The 23,217-nt window shown below is 43.2% G+C and overlaps 1 protein-coding gene across 2 annotated transcripts; it reads left to right on the top strand.

Annotated features, from left to right (window-relative positions):
* C8B (complement C8 beta chain) lies at nucleotides 1-17,610 on the top strand. 2 transcript variants are annotated; one of them, XM_027648956.1, is made up of 12 exons: nucleotides 1-214; nucleotides 1,389-1,560; nucleotides 2,622-2,763; nucleotides 3,267-3,408; nucleotides 5,635-5,767; nucleotides 6,628-6,825; nucleotides 8,895-9,135; nucleotides 10,189-10,317; nucleotides 11,068-11,231; nucleotides 13,405-13,558; nucleotides 15,336-15,404; nucleotides 16,777-17,610. In XM_027648956.1, the coding sequence occupies exons 1-12, from the start codon at nucleotides 78-80 to the stop codon at nucleotides 16,926-16,928; spliced, it is 1,833 nt and encodes a 610-aa protein (XP_027504757.1). In that variant the 5' UTR covers nucleotides 1-77; the 3' UTR covers nucleotides 16,929-17,610. The 2 variants fall into 2 exon arrangements, with proteins under 2 accessions (XP_027504757.1, XP_027504758.1); XM_027648957.1 differs by having other exon boundaries at nucleotides 2-214; nucleotides 1,410-1,560.
* Nucleotides 17,611-23,217: the final 5,607 nt, after the last annotated feature.

The raw sequence follows: 23,217 nt of genomic DNA, 5'->3' as shown, positions 1-23,217 counted from the left end.
TTACAGGGTGGGGAAAAAGCCTCAGTAATTTATCTTCTACTACGTGAACCATTTTCGAACCCCCACTAGCAGATGGAATGGGAGCAGTGGTGGTTTCGAGTCGCCTATGGTACCTGGGAGTGATGAGCACAACATGCACCACGTTCACCCTGTACCCCGTCAAACTGTTGCTGCTTTGTGCTGTACTTGGCATCCAAACTGCTCGTTGCTTTGGGTGAGTGACTGTTTCTGAAGCCACGTCCATGGGATGATAAGATAAACAGTCAGATCAGCACAATCTCTCTGCTTTCGTGTTGTGTGGTCCGTAATTGCTGTCTTGAGCGATTTCTGTGTTTCTAATGAATAGCGAAAGACATTGTTTTGAAGTCAACACAGTACAATGTGTCTGCCTTCAGAAAAGTAATCCTCTTGATAAATTTGAGATGACAAATTGCCACTATTGTGTTGTAACGGAATTGTTTGCAACGTGCAACCTTCTCCCATGCTGACTGCCCAACAGAGTGCTGGGGAGACAGGGGTTTGTTTTCTTTGAGTGTGTAAATAGTGAGAATGTGGCTGATAGGTGTTCCTTTCTCTGGTGCCTTAATACATTTTGCTCCTTCAGAGAACTGTGACTGTAGTCTTTCCATTTTAGCTCTGGCATTGTGGAAACCTTGAAGACAGTTATCACATGAGGGGGAAGATAGTGGCTGGGGTGAAGTAAAGGCTAACACTTGGGGTTCAGGTTCATTATGGGGTTGAAAGGGATTAATGGGTTAATTACTCCCTATTGTAAACTGAGAACAGAGTCTAAGACTAATGGCTTTGGCCAGCATGGGAAAAAATAGGCTGCTCGGTAAAGAGAGACGCTTAAGCCTGGTTTTCAAAAATGCTGAGTGCGCACCAGCCCTTATCATTGGGACTGGTGTTTGTCACAGAAGTGCCTGACCTCAGAGCTGTTTTATCATGTATGGCAGTGAGGTACCAAAGTGCTGCCTGTGCACCAAGCAACAGGGAGCCATGGGGCAAGGGCAGCAGTTGATGATGCATATTTTGGCCAGGTAATTTGATAGGGGTTGCACAGCTTGAGGTGAAGCTCAGGTTGCAGGGTCATGGGTTGAGTTTCCTCTGCTGGCTAGATCAAATATGTGTCCTGCAGTCACCCCTCCTGAATGCTCTGCAGGGTTATTCTCATGGTGGTGGTGTAGAGGACTGGATCTGCTCTTGGGCATTGAAGAGGGAATCAGGTTTCATACAGGATCAATGCCAGTACAGAATGAGAACTGAAATCTAGATGTTGCCCGCAAAACTTGGTGGGGTCTAACGAGTGTTAGTTCTCTTTGGTGTGTAGTTTCGCACAGGTATAGGTCAAGTTGCTCCTTAGAGATTGGTAGTTTCACACCTTGAAGCTCTCGTGTTGTTGAGCACAGTGGTGAAGAGTCCCTTAACCTCAGTGGCACCAATGAGAGCGTGGCCAACAACAGGCACGTCCGATCCGTGAGTGACCTGCCACAGCCCCGCGACTGCGTGCTCTCCGCCTGGTCCTCATGGAGCAAGTGTGATCCCTGCCAGAAGAAAAGGGTGAGTGTTTGTGGTCTAGGCATGAAGCCTGAGAAATCAGGAGGCAGGATCTCCTCTGAGCCTTGTCTTTATCATCTGTGGTCTTGGGCATACAGGAGGCTGCTGAGGAAAGTCCTGTAAGGGTGAGACTGTGGGCTTTTGCTTTCAGGTGGGTTTTGGCTCTTCGACTCACCAACCCCAGTAATTCCAGTACTTTCCAGGGTACCTCTCTGTCCTGAGAAGGTGTAAGCCCAGGCTTGGTAAAAACTGGGGCTTTTACAGGGACTTTCCAATACAGTCCTCTTCTTCCAGTGTTAGTGCAAGGCACCATCTACACTAATGGTCCCCTCCGGGACCTGGAGACACTTGGTGCATCTCAGGATTAAGATGCTTTTTCTTGTCTGCCAGCCAGCATTTTCCACCCGAGAAGCCCCATCAAATGAAAGTAATGATCCCAATAGCATGAAGAGCAAAATCCCCCTTGCTAGAGAGACCTCTGCTAATGAGTTGGAGAAGCTGTTCCCAGGCTTAAGCAGAAATAACCAGTGATGGGAGTTGGGAAGAGTGAAGCTTTGTATCAAAGAGTTAATCTTAGAAGCTGGGGAAAAAAGGAGGGCTAACATATTGGATGGAGTAATTGACTGCTTCACAGCAGTGTTGTGGGCGGAAAAAAATCCCTAATGATACAGAGGGGCAAGTAAATACACTGACAGAAAATAACAAGGGATGTCGTTACCAGTGCTAATTGAAAGAGAGGAGATGGAACTGAATCCTTCCTTACTCTTGCAAAGTCCTGCACTGCCCTGTCAGGCTCATTTAAAGCAACTGTCAAAGAAAAGCAAACTTTCCTTCATCCCTTCCAGTCCTCAATCATTCCTTAATAAAATTAAAACTGTCGCAAATCAGAAACCTTTGAAACTAGGCACATTACTAACATCACACTTTGCTGACTCTTTTTTTTTTTTTGATATGACAGTACCCTTAGATCAGTTTTCCACACCACAAAGATTGTTTTTTAACTAGAGAAGCATAAAATTCACAATTTCTGTACACTTGAGTCAATATTTTTTATTTCATCACAGTACAGATTTGCCCGCCTGGAACAACCCTCTCAGTTCAATGGAGATCCCTGTGATCACTCTGACAGAGAAACCGAAGACTGTGTTACGAATAGTCCTTGCAGGAATAAAGTTAGATGTGATGGGTTTTTGTGCTCAGTCACAGGTAAGGACTTGCGGAGTGGGAAGTGGGAAGTGGAGGTGCTCAGGTGGCATCTCTGACTCCACTCTGCTGAACTTTCTGCTTTTACAAGAGTTTACTGGGCCATAGGGATGTCGGGAGTTGACCCGGCTCTATCCATGCTTGTGTTTGCATCAGTGGGTTTGAGTGAGTCCATTAGCCAACATCTGTCAGTCTAAAGCATGTCTTTACATCTTCAAATAGGAAATTAAAACCCAGTTATATCAGTAAAATCTGTAGCACAAGTGACAGCAACAGGAGAACATGCACTGGGGCATCCTTGACATTCTTTCTAGGTTGAGCAATGAATTTTAAGATTAGGAGAGTTTTGAGCAAAACTGAGCAGTTAAGAGTTTGGTGAAGATGAAGATTTTTTTTCCAACTAGATTTGAACCATTCATTACAGGAATCTTTTATTTTGTTTCTAGACTGAGTCAGAGAGTATGATCATAGGTTATTTTATGTGGGACTTACACCTTGTATCCTAGGGAGATGCATTACACGGAGGCTACTCTGCAATGGGGACGATGACTGTGGGGACCAGTCAGATGAAAAAAACTGCAAAAAGGTGTTTAAAAAGTGTGACCAGAAGATGGAACAATACTGGGGAATAGAGAATCTGGCAAAAGGGTAAGTCAGTGACTTACATGAGATGTTTTCTTACTTAAGGCTAGGAATGATCTTATGTGGCTTCAGACATAAACACTGACCAGAGAAAAACTCTAGCAATTGTTGTATCCAGAAGTGAGTTAGGATCCAACAACCTTTGGGAACCTCGTCCGAAGTCTTGTGGACATCAGCCTGTTGCAGCGAGTCTAGAGGATGGTCACCAAAGTGATTAGAGGGGTGGAGCACCTCTCCTATGAGAAAAGGATGAGAGTATTAGGATTGTTCATCCTGGAAAAGAGAAGACTCTGGTGTGACCTAACTGTGGCCTTCCAGTATCTGAAAGAGCTACAAGAAAGATGGAGAGAGACTATTTACAAGGGCATGGAGTGACAGGACAAGGGGGAATGGATTCAAACTGACAGAGAGTAGGTTAAGATTAGAAATTAGGGAGAAATTCTCCCCTGTGAGGGTGGTGTGGCCCTGGCACAGGCTCCCCAGAGATGATGTGGCTGCCCCATCCCTGAAAGTGTTCAAGGCCAGGTTGGATGGGGCTTGGAGCAGCCTGGTCCAGTGGAAGGTGTTCCTTTCTGTGGCAGAGGAGTTGGACTAGATGGCCTTAAAGGTCCCCCTCAACTCAAGCCATTCCATGATTCCATGAAATGAGTATCTTGGATTGCCTAAAATATGAACCTTACTATGGGTTTGTATCTTTACACCATGTATTGATTTGGAGGAGGAAGAGGGAGTTCAAAATTTCTTTGATTTCTTTCACAACAGTGAGAGATGGTGGAATTTATGGGCTTTGCTTGACTAGAGTAGGATTAACATGCATCTTAGCAAACTCCAGCTTTGTGGGGATTAAAATCCAAGTCTGAATTGATCCAGCTTTTACAAGCTAAGACTGTAACAACTTTCTGTAAGATCAGACTGTGTGAAAAGAGTTTTTTCTCATTCTGCAGGGAAAAAATGCTTTTTACATTAAAAAAAAAAGGAAAAAAATACTCCTATTGCAGGGAAAAAATTATAATTTCCTCGTTATTCTCTGGAGATATGGCTGCTGCACATGTCATTGCTAATGCTTTGTACTTCTGTATTTAATCAAAATTAAAAATAATGTTGGACTATTATAGGAACATGCTTCTCATCTCTTTGAAGCTACAATTGCTCAGTAATTTGCTTTTAGTGGACTTCCCATCTTTTCAGATTGTTCTAAAATTAGAGTTAATTTTTTACAGCCTCAGAGTCATTATCATGCAAGCCTCTCTCCCCAAAATAAGGAGAGGCAGGTCCAACAGAGTCCTGGAACGCTAATGGGGACACACATGGACTATTAGCAATTTATCCTCTTTTTTTTTGGTGAAGTTTTATCTATTTACACTTATGACCATTTGAGTTTATGGAAGTGAGTGCCACGTCCTCAGCTGTGTGCCACGAGGGTGGTGTGTGTGCTGACAGTGAGCAACAGAAGGGTTTTTACTGCAATACATCCCACCAGCAGCAATAGGAAGAACATGTTATGGAGTTTAATCTCCTCATCTAAAAAGATTGCAGTGCTACATCTTTTCTTAGAGCAGATTTCTCTCCATCATCCAATGAAATGAAAAAAAAATTCCCCATGATTTCAAGGATTAGTTGAACAATTCCTTGACTACCTTTATTCTTGTACCCTGACAATTTTTTCTCTCATCTACTGACCTCTGGTTGATCCTTGACCAACCTGGCAAAGATCATGACTGATAAACCAGAACAAAGAAATGTGAATTAAAAATTGGTCTGGATTGATGACATGGGTTGGCAAAGCTGTCTTTAAATTTCCTACTGGATGCAGTGAGCATTTGGCAATGCTCAGGGTGGGCAGCCTGACGGAGTGAGGGTTTTGCTAGTGAGGGTTTGTTCTGCTCATCCCTGAGAGTTCCAGCAAAGACTACAAAAGCTACCAGTGCTGGTGGCAGTAACACTGGTGTCATTCATAACTGCGTGCTGAAAATTGCCCTTCATATTTATCAACTGTCAAAATTTGACTCTGCCTTTTGCTTCCTTGTTAGTCAGTTAGGTTCTTCTGCAGCAGCTGGGTTGGTTGGACTGTGAAAGAGGCAAAACTTTCTTTTGGGTTTCAAAATAAAGAAGTGTGAAACAAAAAGTCCTCAGCCAAACAAAGCAATCTTTTGCCTTTCTCAGCCAAGGCATTTAGTGTTTACCTTTAAATTGATTATATTGTAAAATTTTGCTGCTATACTTCATCTACAGGTTAAATATTTTCACAAACAACTTGGAAGGATTAGTTCTTGATCACAGGTACTATGCTGGGGGATGTTCTTCCCATTATATCATGGACACAAGATTCAGAAAGCCATACAATGTAGAAAGCTATACACCAGAGGTATGTCTCAGATTTATCTGCAAATAAACACACATACATATATTCCAAGAGGTTTAGCGCACAAAACCAACAAAGCTTCATTACCAGATCATTTTATAAAAGATTACAAAAAATTGTTGACACTCAATAGAATCAGAGTGAACTTAACCCTATTGTAGAACATGATCATACTCCACATAGTCCATGATGCTGAACACAGCCCCTTATAATATCCATGTGCACTGGAATAGGTGACAATGTTCCCTTGGATCTTATCATTGCAAAAGCTGAGCCTTACCTTCCCAGTGCCAAGAAGTGTCCAAGAGGCCCCAAAAGGTACCCAGTGGGCATGGGGAGGATAATTTTAGACAGAATTGTGGAGTACCTTAAGAGCCAGGCTGGGAAAGCTGCCCTTGCGCAACAGCTGAGGGTTGAGCAGCAGTTGCTTTATATGAAAGGTTGTATCCGTGGTGCATCAAAGCTATATTTCAAATATTATATATTTGACCTTAATGCTTTTGATGACATAGCATGGTATTTTGGAGTGTTGCCCACTAGGAAACCTTTTCCTTTTAGAATTCATACTTTAATTGATGCCTGTGTTTAAGACTTCACCTTCTTTGCATAAGATTGACATATTAAGTGAAAGCCTGAGGACCTTACAGTATGGAGCAGATAGTAGCTTTCCTGCTGCTGTAAATCAAGTATTCTTGAAGTATCTGTGTTAATAATAATAGTGCTTTGCAATTATACAACGCTTTTCATCTTCAAAGTGCAAGCATTAATTCACAAGTATATTTGTATCTGCATTCCTTCCTCATGCTTCAGGTATACAATCACTATGCAGGAAATGAGACATGTTGTTTTTCCTTTCTGTTTAGACCAAAGGCAAATATGAATTTACAATGACTGAATATGACTCCTACTCAAATTATGAAAGCAATGTCCTGAAGGCAAAGGCTTCACAGTCAAGCTTCAGCTTTGGTATAAAAATACCAGGACTGTTTGAGCTCGGTTACAGTTCAAACGACAACAGGTTCAAGAAGTTCATTCAGAGGATGAAAAGATTTTCTTCAACTGTAAGCACTGTTCCACTTAATTCTCTTCTAACATGTTATCTGTTAGTGTGTGTGTGCCAGTTTGATGCTCATCATCAGATCAGCAGCCATGACTGGGATAAATGAAATCTTCTCCACCACCAGATTTTGCCGTTTGGTCAAGTCTTTGCTACAGCCACAATGCCTTCATTTGTGTTTACGGCATCCAGGAGCTTTTCCATTCACGTCTCAGCCAGGAACTGAGCTGCCTAACCTCTGGAATCAGCCACAAATGATTGAGAGGACTCAGTGAGCCTCCGGCGTCCCTTCCATCTGTGGATATGCTATGATTCTAACTGAGTGTGGTCTGTGCAGTGTCCTGCTGGGCATCCACATTTGGATGTTTGTAGTCAAGCTATTTAAAAAAGTGAAACTAAGCAGCCTGTTCAAATGGTCTCCTCTCCTTACAGTCACCTTGCTACTTGGAGATGTTCAGGTGACAGTCCCCATGTGGCCATGGGTGCTGGGTCGTGAGAGATTCTTACATCTGATGCCAAAGCAGTCTGGGAGTGCAGCCAACACGGTGGCTCCTCCAAGGGAATCTGCAGAGGTAGAATTGGGGTGTAGCTATCGAACCACAGAGCCCAGAATTCCCCCTTGAACTACTGGTGAGTGGTGGCGACTAAGTGAGATATCTGGGGTGAAAGGAGGGCAAATAGGATCTCTGCACTTCCAGGAATTCTTACACCTGTACATGCAGTCCAGGCACTGGTCAGTGGTGCAGGTGGCTGTTGTCTGTGTGATCCCTGCAGAGTATCACCTCACACGTGAAGGGCCATCTCTGTTTTTAGGTGGGTTCAGCAAGGCAGGAGCTGTCGTGTTGGTAAATGATAATGCAAACAGCAAGGCCAAGCTGTTCCACTGTAGGGCAGCCTTGACAATAACATAGAATGAAAACAGCTAGCAGGCCTTCCTTGGGTTTAATTATCGACTAACCCATGCCATTTTGCTTTGGCTGATGTGATCTGTCTGCCACGTGCATCATTCATCAGAGCAGGACACACACCCCACAAAATAGAGAAGGCACCATCACTTCCAGTCTCGTCTTCAGAGGTTTGGTCACAGCTGTGAGCTGAGTCTGGCTTTAAGCTGGCTGGAGATCTGTAACTCCTAGGACTGCTTTATGAGATTGAGTCTGAGGTAGTGTGCATCATCATTTGCTTTCTTTGTTTCGTCTGTTATTGCTGTAAACAAACATAACTCTTATCAGTGGTTTAATAGTATCACTGATCTGTGTCTCCCTTCAGTATAAAGTACACTCAGGAATGGCAAAGTATTCCTTGTCGCTATTAAACTTGCATTTGTTTCCTGAAAAGTGGCATTTCCCACAACAAAATCAGAGGTATATGAGAAGCATTTGCAATAGATATCCAAAAAGAAACCCAATCCTAAGCCTTGATTTTATTGTATAAACTGCAGAGTTCTATATTGAACCCTCCCTGATGAGCTCGTCCTGCTGGCTCAAACAACTAGACATTTAATCCTTTGAACATGTTGAAAGAAATCTTCTGTTCCTGACTTTTGTGCCAGAAAGGGGGGAGGTAATATTTATCCATGTACACATATCTACACAGAGACATACAAATACGTATGCATGTATGTGGGAGTGTTTGTGTTGTCTTCTTTCCTTTGAGTTTTGATAACAGCATATTCTGTGAAATATGAATATGGATTAGCCAGAGAATTACCATTTCACGTATAAATCATTTCAGATGTCAGAACTTTTCAGGAGAGAGTTTGTGACAGACAAAGGCCAGTCAGTGTTACTATGGGTGGAGCAGGCTTTTGGGATGCTGCTGCGTCCTCGCATCCTGGGTATGCCAGAGCAGAGCCTGGCCCCTGCCTTTCCCTGTGTCCCAAGAGTGGCCTGACTTTCAGAAACTTTACCACTAAAAATTTTGCTTTTGCGTAGTTAAAGGATTTCCAGTTGCAAACTGTAAAATTGATAAATCCTGACCAGCACTAATTGTTTAAGAGCAAATAACCACACACTGTCATGAGAATGACATCTCTCACTTCTGTGTTCTCTTGTGTTTCTGCATTTCATGTAGTCCAGCAAATTCATCCATGCCCGTTCTGAGCTGGCTGTTGCTGTTTATAAGCTGAAGCCCCGAGCCCTGATGCTGCATTACGAGTTCCTGCAGAGGCTCCACCAGCTCCCGACAGAGTACAGCTACGGGGAGTACAGGGAGCTCTACAGGGACTACGGGACCCACTACATCACTGAGGCCACTGTCGGTGGCATCTACGAATATACTTTAGTCATGAACAGCGACGAGCTCCAGAAGGCAGGTATGTGCATCTCATGGTTGCAAAGGAGCTTTGGGACCAGTTTTTTCGTGGGAAAACCCCCCTGCAGGCACACAGTGATGGCTCAGGTCTGAGATGAGAAAAGAGATATGGTGGAAGAAGGAGTTAACAATGTCTGAAAAAAGTCCCGCAGGATGTGGGAGTAGAAGTGCTTTATGGCAGTGAATGAAGAGGTTTTCAAAGCATTCTCAGCATCACGGGCTTGTCTGGTGGTCAGGCTGTGGGTGCTGCCAGTTCACAAAGAAGGGCCCTGGAGCAAGTATTTTAGATGACACGTTTTGGAGGCTGACAAAAGGTTGAGATGAATGAGAATCATGGATCTCAACACTTTTGTTAGCTTTGAAAACCTTCACCTAAGTTCTTTTTCCATTGCCTTTCAAATGGCAGTTTTGAAACACCTTTAGCCTTGAGAGCTTTTCTGGCACGTAGGAAACAGTAAATAATTTGCTGGGTAACTCTTGTGCCTGACATTGCTCTTGCTCTTTGACTCTGGCTTCCTTTGTTGCAAGAAATGATGATTGTTGTGTGGGACAGAGCAAGCTATGTGACATTAATCAATAGCTGCACTCTCAGTTGTTTATTCATTGGCATTGGAGTGAGGACCTGCCTCCGCTGTCTGTTTGCAAAGGCATTTAGTGGACTCTGCTGTAGGTGATGCTCAATCTGTTTGCTCTTCTGTCGAGGAAGTTCCTTATCCTGTAGTCAGATAGAGCCCCGAGGGACAGAATTTAGATTCAGATTTCACATATTCAAATTTTAACAGTTTCCCAATTTCAGCTCTTGGTGTGGGCCCGTCACAAGCCACATTTGCTTGAACTACTGTGTATTATTGTTTGCATCAAAATGCTCCACCCATCAGTGTCTTCCGACCTAGATCAGGATCCTACAGCAGTAACAACATCTTCGCACTGTCCCCAGTACTGAGCTGGGCTGTAAGTTCTCACCAGGGTTTTTTAGGTCCGTTTTCTGTGTATATGAATATAAAACATCAAACAGTTGTATTAAAATGCTACAATTTTTTTATGTGTATTTAAGGTTATTCTCTGAGCGATGTCCAAAAATGCACCCAAAATGGCTTTAACATTGGTGCAAATATTGATGAGGTCTATGTGAGGCTTGGAATAAATGCAGCTGGCTGTAAATCCATTTTTAAAGAGATTGGAGGTAAGCATGAAACACTTCTACCATTTCATATATAGCCTTTGTCATAATGAAAAGAAGATTTTTTGGTCTTGCCTGCCTGAAATATTTCCCAACTCCCTCCCAGCCACTTTTGAGTCTGCTGACTAACACCAGCCAGGCTTAACAGAGGGGGAGATATCTCAAAGCTTGGGTGTTTCCCAGGATTTTCTTTACTGAGTAGAGAGTATATATCTGCTCAGCATCCCCAGGAAAAGCAGGGAAGGATCAACCATTACCCACCTGCCTGTTGCTGTGTTACCAATCTCCCACCTCTCAGCAGAGCAGCCCAGCATGCCCCTTTTTGCACCCAAAAAAAGCTCTAATGGGCTAAAAAGGGAGGTAATAGTGTTGTGAGAGCCTCAGGGAATATAGGGAGCTGGGGGGGTGCAGTGGGAGGAGGGTGCACCTGAAAATACATGGAGGAGAACAAGCAATACTCCTGGTGGTGAGGAGCTGTGGATGGACTTGTGAGCTTATAACCATAGGGTGGAAATTTAGGGGAGAGACATAGGGTGCAGAAGAGGAGCATGGGGTATTCTTGCAAGGGATCAGGAGGGACATAAGACACACATTGTAGGAAACCAGATGTGAAGCACTTGTAGCTTTTTTCCTTTGCCCTCTGAGTGTGATGGATCCTGTGCAGGGGTGTTTTGCTCTTAGCTTGTATCTCAACTGCAGTCCACAAAGACATAACTGGGCAGAGCTGGCCACTTTGTGATTGTGTTTTTGCAGACAGCACCTCCAAAAAAAAGTATGTGGAAGATTTCATAGCCCTGGTTCGTGGCGGAGCAAGTGAACACATCACCACGTTGGCCTACAAAAACCTGCCAACAGCTGCACTCATGCAGGAGTGGGGAGATGCTGTACAGTACAACCCTGAAATCATAAAGCTAAAGGTACTTATCCATCACTTCATTAAGCCTTACTTAGATGAGCACCTTGGAGAACTCTGTGTTCAAACAGGATTTAAAGAAACAAACCCAGAGGAATAATAGACCTTATTGTGCAGCATAGTTTCTCTAAGACTGGGAATTCAGAAAGTCAAAGGTGTGATGCTTTAAAAAGTGTGTGGTTGGAAGTACACAGAGTAAATAGCTTTGACCCTTGTAATGTGGCTGTGCAGATGTGATCCTTTGCTGATGCCAAGCAACAGGCAAGACAATCCACCTTCTGTTTTACCAGTGTATAACTTACCAAAATATATCTCTGACAGCATAGATTTTATAAGGACTTCTATTTTTCTTGAAATTTTTCATCTTCTGTGAGAACCAGTGACAATTTAGCAACAATCCTTTCAGTTCAGAAGGTCAAATAGTTCATCATACATGCCTGGATGTTTGTGCAGTTCAGCTAAACCTTAAAAAGAGGAGTTAGGTTTTGAAGAGTCAAGGATTTTTGATACTGAAGAGTTTTAGAAGTGTAAAAAGCAAGCAGAAGCATGTAGCAATTCTCTTCTGCCTCATCTTTTTAAATGTCAAAATAAGTGGATAGTACAAAGGTGCAAGAGGACATTCTTTTAAACAGGAGTTTGAACTTGGTGGAAATTGATTATATTATTGTATGGTTGTTTTTTATTGTAAAATTTAGTTTTAGGCAAAATACTCATATTTCTAAAAGGTATTTGTTTCTCAAGAAAGAGGTGAATTTTAAAAATATGAAGCAAGCAAAAAATCAGTAATTTGGAAATGCAGCCAGTGCCTGTGTGGCACTTTTTGCAGCAGAGGTGTCTTACCCAAGCCCCTGGTGTGCTGTGGATTGACCTTCCAGAAAAGCACTGGGAGGTCTCAGGGCAGGAGACAAGAGAAATGCAACCCTCTGCACTAGATCCCACGCACAGAAAAATCTCCCACAAGAAATTACTGCGTTCTTTGTCTTGCCTGGTATCAGTGACCAGGCTGCCCAGTGAAAAACCTCAGGCGGATGTAATTTAGATTTGGTATCTTCATTTCCATACCAATATCCCTGTGGGGCTTGAAGATCAAAAGTGCCAGTGAAGTGTGACTAAATGTCAGCCCAAGAATGCTTAGTTAGGGAAAACTAAAGCAAATCAGTTCATAAATCATCTGCTGAAGGGACTTGGCAGGTCACTCTTAGTGTATTTCCTCATTTGTATGACCTGAATTCAAAAAGCAAAGTATGGATCACAGATAATTGATGAAGAGTGGATGTACAGCATCAGGAAATTAGTATTTTTTTATTGAAACATTCTTTAGTTCTTGTAGTTTGAGCCTGTGATGGCAGAAAGATGATCTTTCATGCTTACTTTGCTGATGTGGCCTGTATGGCAGCATCTCTGTAGTGAGGATGGGAATTTGGGATGGATCCTCTGGTCACATGTGGCAATATCGTCCCACTGGCAATATTGAGATGCCACTTTAACTTTCTCTTGTTCTCAGGAGAAAAATAATGAGTGAACCAAAGTCTCCTTGATCCCCTATTGCATGTTCACCGTGTTGTGCATCCCCTTGTCTTCTCCCACCAATCCGCAGATGGAAATCAAATCCTCTCCCTTCTAGAAGGCAGTGGAAACTCTTATCTTGACTCCATAAAGATAGAAATCAGCCTTGGAATGCAGAAGTGGTGAAGGTGAAGGTGCTGATGTAAATGTCTGTGACTGATGCCTCTGGCAGTGTTGGGGGGCTGTGGAGGGAATAGAGGAGATTTTTGTGGATGGGTGTTTGGGGACATTTATTAGATCAGAGTAAGAGATCACTCAGAAAGTGTAATTTTGAGCAAATCTCATCTAAAAATGTTTATCGGGAAAATGGATGAGAAAGGATTTAATGAAACTCCTGTGAAACTTTGCTTATTTGTTAACTGACAGTTTGGCTGTTGTATTTTTTACACATTTCCAACTGCTTTGGTGTTGGAAACCAAGGGGAGCATCCTTCTGAGTACTCCTGACATCGTGGCTTTGTTGTTCACAAGGTTTAAGTAAACAGTAATGGGAAACCTGGAGCCTGTACCACACAGCCTTCATTTCCCTCTCCAGCTGTGCCACCATCGAGCCTTGTGATGTTCACAGCATCTTGAACTTCGAAATTAATGCAGTTTCTTGCCTCCCTTTAGGCAGAGCCGCTGTATCAGCTGGTGACTCCAAATGACTTTGCCAGTGCAATCACAATAAAAGAGAATCTGCGACGGGCTCTGGATGAGTTTCAGCTGGAGACCAGCTCCTGTCGCTGTGCTCCGTGCCAGGGCAATGGCACCCCCTTCCTGCAAGGTACAAGGATTTTGAACCTCTTTTCTACCCTCTTAAGAGAAATTAGTTGGGAATTTGTGGGGAAGGTTGGCTCTTTAGTTTCCCTTGTCATTTCTTTATCAGGTAATTACTTTATTTTTTTGAAGTTGGTCTGTTTGTAGAGTCCTGGTGAGTAAAGACAGTTAAGTCAAGGGATGTGTCTTTTTAAGAGGAGTGACCATTTGTATCACTTTTATGGAAGAATTTGTTCCTTCTCAATTATGCATTTAAAAAAAACCTTTGACATCTTTAAGTCTCCTCCCTTGCTTTTAAGATTGCTTCCATCCTCCTGGAGAAGTGACTACTGTCTCAGCATTAATTAGTGTTTGTAAAAGTGTTCTGAAGATGAAAAGCGCCATATAAGTGCCAAGTACAGTGATCACCACCACCTCCCCCCGTTTCTGATAGAAGCTGTCCTCCTTTGTAAGCAGGCTGTGATTTAAAAATGAAGGGGAAAAATAATCATATTCAATGAAAACCGCTCTGCCTAAACAGACATAGATGATGTGATGAGAGCTTCTAACAAAGGGACCATTTTGTCAAGTGCCTAATTCCAATCTGCATCTGCAAAATTCCTGATGAGAATCATTATCATCAAATTGTATCTAATGCAGAAACGATCACTTCAGGTACCACCTAGTTGATTGTAGCACTTCGAGGGTTTGTCTCATGATGACCCTTGTTTAAATAACTTTTTAGGAGCTGAGTCAGGTTAGTGTTTCATTTAGGATCTTCTCAACAAGAGGTTTTAAATGACCATTTATTTTCCTAAGTGGGAGTTCTCCTCTGGGTTCCTGACATGGGATGCACATCGCAGTCCTGGGCAGCCAGAGCAGGGATATGTGGGCTTTTCCTCTGCCACAAAGCCAAGCTGGGATACTCCTGTCCCAGGTACTCATTTCTGATGCTGCAGTTTGCTCCCTCAGCTTTACCAAGAGCTCTCTCTAGAGACCCCACCTGCAGTGCTGTGTCCAGCTCAGGGACCCTCAACATAAGAAGGACATGGAGCTGCTGGAGGGAGACCAGAGAAGGCCATAAAGACGCTTTGAGAGCTGGAGCCCCTCTGCTATGGAGACAGGCTGAGAGAGCTGGGATTGTTCAGCCTGGAGAGGGGAATGCTCCAGAGGGAACTTAGAGCACCTTTCAGCACCTAAAGGGGCTCCAAGAGAGCAGGAGAGGAACTTTGGGCAAGGGCCTGGGGTGACAGAACAAAGGGAAATGGCTTTAAATTGAAAGAGAGCAGGGTTAGATTTGATATTTGGAAGAAATTTTTCCCAATGAGGGTTGTGAGGCCCTGGCACAGATTGCCCAGAGAAGCTGGGGCTGCCCCACCCCTGTAAGTGTTCAAGGCCAGGTTGGATGGGGCTTGGAGCAACTTGGGTTAGTGGAAGGTGTCCCTGCTCATGATGGGGGGTTTGGAACGAGATGATCTTTAAGGTCCCTTCTAACCCAAACCATTATGTGATTCTGTGATCCCTTTTGGAGAGGAACAGGGGGACTGTGTGGAACCCTGTTGTGAGGAATTACTGCTCCAGTGTGTTGGAGGTTGAGCTGCAGTACAGTGGCAGGGACAAATGGCTGGAGAGGCAAGAGGGGTGGCAGGGTAGCAACAGCTCCCCTCTTTCAACATTGCAAAAAAATGATGGCATTTCACCCACTGTCCCTTCCTCACAGAATGTGAAGTGCTGAAAAGAAATGAGCGTCTGCTGGGAAATGTGACTTGAAGTCTCTAATTCCCACCATCTCTGCTTACTTTTAGGAACAGAATGTGAATGCTTATGTCCCCTTGGCTACAGTGGCATTGCCTGTGAGATCAGCAAGAGAAAAGGTGAGAGGGACCCCAGGTCTGAGGAGACAGTCCCAGCTGTATTAGGAGTGTAGCTGATGGATGGGAAGTGATGCCCAGTGCTGGCTGTCCCCAGTCTGCCCAGCCCAGTGCACCAGGGCTTAGTTGACATCTGCAAAGGTGACAGATATACTTTCCCCACCCTCTTCTGAATTTCTTTGCACTCTTGAGGAGGAGGGTTTATTTTTGCTGTTCAAAGCTGCATGTACGTGCCTTGCAATTGTATCAAAAATATGAACTTCTGCCTAATTGACAATCCATGACAAGCCTCAAGTCTCCAACAGCTCTGTCTCCTAAGTTTTTCCCTTTGAATAAGCCAGCATGTTGCAAACTGTTGTCCCCCAGATATGCTACCATGTATTTGAATCTTAAAATCTTATTATGTTGTTTTGAAGCGTTTACTAATGCTTCTTGGTCACTTGATATTGCCGCTGTCTCCAGACTGATGTTTTTAACTCCTTCTAGTTTAGGATGATCTGTGAATTTAATCATTTTGTTTACTTCTTCCAGCTCATTAATTTATTTGCTAAATAATACCAGATCCCAGGCACCCAGAGCTCTGGCACCAGTCTGATGCAGTGCATTTATCACTGCTTTGTTTACAGTCTTATCCAGTACTCATTCTGTATGGCTGTGTCCTAACTAAGCTAGTCTGAAATGCATTTTAAGCCAAGCTTTCACCAAACTGGGGGTCAATTTTATAGGTGTTTCTAGAGAAGTCCGTGGAGCCTTGAACTGTAGAGTAACACCTTATTTCAGTCTGCTTATCACACGTGCAGTCACATCCAACCCTCCCAAAGACTCACATCCATCCACTTGTCAACATGGAACTTCCTTTCTCACGCCCCTTTCCTCCTTTTATCTGTTGCCTCCATAATTCTCAGGATTTTGAATTTATGTCACTCACATGCTCAGGGTCCAGAAGAATCAGTGTAATAGGAAAAGCAATGGAGAGAAAGATGAATAGTCAAGCTGTTGTTCATTGAAGTGCTAACACTGCCCCTCCCACCTAAAAACGTGGCTGAGACAAGTTTACTTGGTGTGTTTCTTATCTAGGCTTGGACTAAGTCAGAGACAGAAACATCCTACAAGAAAATATAAATCTATTTAACCTTTTTTGTCCTCTTTTGTGTCTTCTTAAAGTGTAGTTTGAATAAACACCAGAAATGTTGAACAAAGAATTAACATCTTTAAAGCAATCACTCATTGTTAATGACTCTGGTATATTGTTAGTGATGTAGACAGGGGCAGAACTGTTTATATTCAAATGTGATTCATGGAAGCTGACAGCTCTTCCCATGGAAAGACCTGCCTTACTCTGACAATCATTTCCTGCTTTGGGTTTGTTTTCCAGATGCTGCTATTAGTGGAAACTGGGGCTGCTGGACCAGCTGGTCTCCATGCTCAGGAGGTCAAAGAACAAGAAGACGACAGTGCAACAACCCTGCCCCACAGAATGGTGGTTCATCGTGCTCAGGGCCAGACTTGGAGACAGTTAATTGCTAGAGGGAATCATTAGGAACTTACAAAAAAAGTGATGGGCAGTTGGAAAACTGGTTGGGAAGATGTCACCTGACTGGCTTTCTGAGTTGGCCTCTCTCTGCTCATGGGTCTCATCCAAGTGTACTGAAGTCAGAAACATTTCAAGACTCTGGGAGCTAAGAGTGTGTTATGAATCACACCTTTGGACATGCCTTGCAATTGTCCCATGGGATTGAATGTGCTTACTGACCTTAATATTTTGTCTTTTCCCTGTCTTTATTGCAATGGGCTAACTGAGACAAGCTTTGTCTCCTGCTGTATTTGGTAGCTGCATGATTTAAAATTGTACTGTCTTGTTTTCGAAGGTTCCTTTGAGATAAGAAAAGACTGTTTGATCTGAGGCGCGGCAGAATGTGTGCTAATATGCAGCTTCTGTGAAGACAGCTGTGTCATGTGGAGCAAAATGCAGCATGTTAAAGTCCAAATCTCAATAAGCACAACAGTATCTAATGTGACATTTAAAACCTCTGTGCCTCACTACCCCAGTTGCCCAATTTATTGTATTTAACTTAAATTGTCTGTCGTATGAGAAATCGTCTTTAAGGAGTGGAAACCAAATGGTGACACCAAAGCCTTGTGAGACTATACAGTAGTTTTTCTCCTACCACAGTAGGAGATGAGCCTCCTCCTTTGCCTTTCTGAGGTAGAAGAGATACACCCTGGTATGCTCAGATACATCAGTGCTCTGGTTCCTTGGGAAGGGGAGGGAAGGACAGCGGGATGCAGCTGGGATGGATGAGGAACTGGAAAGCAGCTGCTGCTGCTTCTGCTGCTTGGGGATATTGGAGAGCCGGAGAGATGGCTGCACTTGATGGAGAGGCTGTACCTTGACTAGGGATGTCACTCCAGGATGCCAGGACCCTCAGCTGGAGCAGGATGAGCACCAGCATAATCATACAGTCACAGAAGGGTTTGGGTTGGAAGGGACCTTAAAGATCATCTCCTTCCAATGCCTCTGCCATGGGCAAGGACACTTTCCAATATCCTATGTTACTCCAAGCCCCATTCAACCTGGCCTTAAACACTTCCAGAGATGGGGCAGCCACAACTTCTCTGGGATAAATGGAACTTTTTGGAACAATTGGTTGCACATTCCCTGAGGTGTTCTGCCCGTAGTAGCTGCCTCTGCCCCAGGCAGGCTCTGTTTCATCTGTTTGATCCCATCAAAGTCTGTATTTCAGTAGCTACACTGCTAGTCCGCTCAGGGTAGGACATCTGACTTGAAGAGAGTTTGCTAATGAAAAGAGCCAAAGCAAATGGTTTGCCCTTTATTACTGTCCCTGGAGTTGTGCATCACAATGCAGATATAACAACAGAGAAACTTAGAATATTGTGCACAATGTCATGACCAACCTGAGCCTGGATCATTACGGGGACTTGCCTCTTACAGCTTTGTTGGTGGTTAATGATTTTTCCAAAGACATTTGGCTGGGCCTGCTGTAAAATAACCAGCAATAGCTTTGCTCCAAAAAGCAATTCCATCAGTGCAAAGTTGTTCATGAGTGTTGTGAGTCTTCTAACATCTGCAAGGTCAAACACTCTTCTGAGGGTTTTTAGCAGTGCTGGTGATGGTGGGTTGGTATTGCCAGTTTCTCCCCTTTCAGATTGATGTTGTCTAAATGTAATTCCTATAAGAACAGCTCAGGCTCTCTGACATCTGAACAATGGAACATGCATTTAGTTGTAGCCCTCATGCCGCCTCCACACTTATCAACAAGGTTTCTGTGACAGCTTTAAGAAAGGCAGAGCACATTGCATATGTAAAAGATGAGTGCTCTGTACTCATTATGGGCTTCACAATTTAGCTGCCAACCCAAAACATTTCCCTTTTCCACTGTGCAACTGTGATATCTTTTGTGTGATAGAAATTTGCCAGGAGATTAATTTTGGTCATGGTCAAAGAGGTCACTGCTTGTGTGAAGGATGACATTCCTCCAAGTTTTTGAAGGCACATGAGAAGCTCTGCAGCTGAGGACCCTGAGCATGGTTCCTGGGTGCCTGTAAGGACAGGTACTTCAGTGTCATTGCCTGCCCTTCTTGAGAATGATCGATGTAATCTCACAAAGGAAATTTCTCAAATGAGTCAAGTGGGTTTTGTAAATTTAACCACCTTCCCTGATCATCAAGTCGATTAAACACATAGTGGTGGTGCCTCTATCCATGGCTGTGGCAAGCAGAGCCAAGTGTAACAACTTGAATTGGAACTGTTCTTCCCAAATCAGAAAAGTCCAGAGTTTTTGAAGTGGCAGTGCCTGGGTTTGTATATTTGGGGGTTTTTTTGGAGAAAGAGAGGAGAGATTTGACAGTTGTCAGGATCAGCAAGGTAGTCTAACTGAAGTATGAGTTCAACAGTGGTTGAATGTGCAGCCTGCAGGCTTAGAAGCTCCCATAAAGGACATAACTTTATCTTGTCCTTGTGATTTTGTGCTTTGATTCAACTAACTAATGATTTATTATAACCTGGAGGGTAATAAAAAATACTATGCTGAAGCTTTTATCGTTTCATTTTGGTTCGCATTAAATTTTGGTACTATCTTTTACTGGTGTTTCTAACTTCCACTTTCTGTGTAAGTTTAGATTAATAACCCACGTGTGAGAACTCTGTGTGTGTGTTCAGTGCTGGCTGTGCTGCTCTAGCCCATTTCTCTGGTTAAGATACTTGTCTCAGTGGGCTCTACTACATCCTGTATTATGTTTTCACAAGTAGTTTGCTTGAGAAAAAAAAGAGGGTAAACATGAAGAAGCTATATTTTTTTTGCATCTCCCTGCCTGAAGACATTGCTGCTGTGATGTTGCTGGATCCAGGCAACACGGCTTTGGAAACTCCCAAAAGGGTATTTCAGGTAAGTTGTGGTTGTCACATCCAGCTTTCCCAGGACAAAACCGACTTGACTCTTGCTACCCTAAACATCTCTATCAGGTGTGGTTAAACCAGACTGCTTTCCAGCTGAGATTCCCTTGCTCCTTGTTGTATCATATCATGTACACATTTTGTGTTTACCTGTGAGGCTGGATTGTGGTCCACACTGCAGCTGGGGATTTATAAGCCCTTTGGTAGCCATAGTATTGCTAAATCACTTTGCCATGCTCTTGTTTCTTGTGGATATAGTTGTTCCTCCCCAGGTTCTCTCGCAGATCGATTTAGTGGAAGGCAACTCAGAAAGTCCATGCAGAGGTGTTAACAGTCCCCAGAATTTCTTTGTTTCACTCTGATGGCTGAAGAGCCCAGTGAGCACTCAACACAACTGCCTGATTTCAGGTCAAATTATGCCTACAGATTAATCTTCCTTTTGTATACCATTTTAATGCCACCCTGCTTCTGTAAATCAACAAAACTAGAGATGAGTACAGTAATTATTACGATTATGAACACATATTTTTACTTATTCTTAATGCAGCACCATGAATCCCACTGTGTTGGGCATGATAGAGCAGCACCACAAGTACCAGTCCCTTACCAAACTTGCCAGAATCTGGAATATCTTTTGTTTCAGGTTTTTGGCATGGGATTACATGTTTTGTGTCTTCCTGTGCCTGTGCATTCCACTGTATAAAAAGAAAAGCAATAATTTCTGAGCTGCTTCTGCTGAGGAATTTTTGCCTGCTCTAAAATCACAGGCTCAGAGGGACGGAGGCTTTGGGGCAGTCGACGTGACATTGACCCCGAGGTAGAAAACAGCTCTGTCTCAAGCACTGCCCTTATCTCCTCTTCTGTTAGCTGGTTATCTGGAGCCTGCACCTTGCAACCTCAGGTGTATTGTCATCAATCATTTGCTATTTTCTTTTGCGTGCTGGTTCCTCTCTGCCCTTCCTTTGTTAATAACCCAGTTTGCCTATATCCATAAAAATATCTGATTGTGATACCATTTATCCAAAGCGCCATACATCCATCATGTACTTATGAGCGAGATAAACAAGGTCTCCTGGGAAATATGCCGCGAGAAATATATAGGATAAATAACTATATCAAATGTATGTCAGTGTGCAAAAGGGGAAAATCCATTCATTAAAACCCGGGTGGAACTGCAGTGTTTTATTGTACCCTCTAAGCTTTTAGTTTAACTAAGAAACATACATTTCTGCTGCTTATCTCATCTTGCACAATTCTCATGCTACCCACTTCAGCAGGAGATATATTAGCTTCTTCGACTGCCATTGTAAATGTGTAATTGCTCATAATCTTTTCTCTTTTTTTTTTTTTCCCCCAGACCTTACAGGCAGCTTCTTCCTTTTTTTTGACTTCAGTTTCGCTGCTCCTGAATTTCAGCCTTCCTGATATTTGAGCCCTGGAGGTAGTGGAGGACTGGAGTGGGAGGAGAGGGGCACTACCCACGTGCCTTTGGTGTTTAAAGGAAGCCCTTGGGTTTGTATTTCAGTGCCTTGGGTTTGTATTTCAGTGCCTTGGGTTGTGAGCAGAGTCATGAGAATGAAAAACTGCAGGTGAAACATAGCTTTTTCTGCTCTTATTTATATGTGTTTCCTAGTGGCATTTTATATGCAGTTTCTTTAATCACTTGGATTTATTCTTTTTTGAGGTTCTCTAGCCTGGAATCTATCCTTCTAGAAACAGGTCTAAAAGCTGAGGATGCAGGTTTCCCTTCCTGCAGGCCCCATCCCTCCTCAGCCTCCAAGGCATCAGGTCTTTCTGTTCATTAATTTCTTCCCTCTGGTCACAAAAGAAGCATACTTGGCTTTCTGACTAAGGTGACTTTATACTCATTTGTTTGCAAGCATTTTCCTGAGTCCTAAGAAGCTGGTGTAAATGTAAGAACTACCTAAGAGCCAAACTGGTCCTTGGTATAAGAACCCTGTCTCATGTTTCTACTTTAATGGTTTTAAACTATATAAGAGGAGTGATTCAGACTTAGATATAAGGAAGAACTTTTTTACAATGAGGGTGGTGAAACACTGGCACAGGTTGCCCAGAGAGGTGGTGGATACCCCATCCCTGGAAACATCCAAGGCCAGCTCTGAGTAACCTGGTTTAGTTGAAGGTGGGATCATGGCAGAGGGGTTGGACTAGATGACCTTTAAAGGCCTCCCTTCCAACCCAAACTATTTTATGATTCTGTGATTCTAAGCAGTTGGTATAAAGGTAAGAATCACCTATAAGTCAAACTGTTCCTTGGTATAAGAGACCTGCCTCATGTTTCCACATAACCTGGCAGCCCAATGCCAAACAGCATTGATCAAGCCACTGATGGGAAAACCTGCTGAGATCCTATATTTCCCATTCCTTTGAGAAGTCTAAATCACACCGGTCTGTGGGTGCTTCATGCTGCTGCATTTTCCTAACAAACAAGACATCAGAATCAGGCCCTTGGGAGCAAATTCCTCTCTGGGTAAATATCACCTTCACCTGGAAAAGCAAAGTTGGCTAGAAAGCCACAGCTTTGCTATTCATCATAGGGATTTTTCACAGAACAAGTACATCTGAGGATTCAAGACAACATGGTTTGTTGTTTTCAGCCTGTAGTTTCATTTACAAGCAAAAGAGAAGTGATGGAAAATTGTCCTTTGGCAAACATGCCCACAGAAGAAAATATGGGGCCAGATCTTCAGGTACCATAAATCAGCTGTAGTGAAGGAACAACACTGATTTACATCAGCTGAGCGTCAGCCTATAAATCCCCACTGACACGCTGTTGAAAAACAAGCATTTCCAAGCACCAGAGCTATACCTGAGCAATTTCTTTCACTAAACCATGATTTCTTTCTACTCCCTCTTTCCATTCATGTGTATATAGAAGGGCTGCTTTGTGCTTTGAGGTTTTAGTGCTCTTGTTGTTGTTCATAATGCCTGATTCCTTCTCAGGGCTTTTTTTCCGTTCTTCCCTTGTAATGAAAAGCTCAGTAAAATGAAGTACCTTTTGCCTTCCACCCATCCCAGTTTTTTGTGGCAGTTCATTAAGAAGAGGGAGCTGCAGGCTCTCGTCCTGGTCTCTGGGCACAGTTCAATACTGTGTGCATTCTTGTGCTGAGATTTACGTCTCACATTCAAAAAAGCTCCTTAAATCAAGCAGCCCATTAGCATCTTCTCAGGCTCTGGGTGCCTGGGAGATAAAATGCCTGCGTGCTAATAGTCAATTCATCACTGATCTCACAGAAGAATAGGCTTTGCTTATGTGTGAACATCCTTTGCAGAATGGTTGTGTTTGAGCCTCTCCATTTATTACTTTATTTATTTATTTTAAATTCTTCGTCAGTTTGGATTTACATTTTGCAATGATGCTTTTTAGGCTTAAGGCTTCTC

Source organism: Corapipo altera, unplaced genomic scaffold (assembly GCF_003945725.1).
Source record: "Corapipo altera isolate COAL_440 unplaced genomic scaffold, ASM394572v1 112, whole genome shotgun sequence".
NCBI classification, from domain to species: Eukaryota; Metazoa; Chordata; class Aves; order Passeriformes; family Pipridae; genus Corapipo; species Corapipo altera.
This window is presented reverse-complemented; position numbering and strand designations above follow the sequence as displayed.

Bases quoted from the DNA above. Each gene is read 5' to 3' on its own strand.
- C8B (XM_027648956.1), top strand. From the start codon at position 78: ATGGGAGCAGTGGTGGTTTCGAGTCGCCTATGGTACCTGGGAGTGATG. The intron at 1,561-2,621 runs GTGAGTGTTTGT...ATTTCATCACAG, and splicing joins ATCCCTGCCAGAAGAAAAGG to TACAGATTTGCCCGCCTGGA. The intron at 3,409-5,634 runs GTAAGTCAGTGA...CTTCATCTACAG, and splicing joins ATAGAGAATCTGGCAAAAGG to GTTAAATATTTTCACAAACA.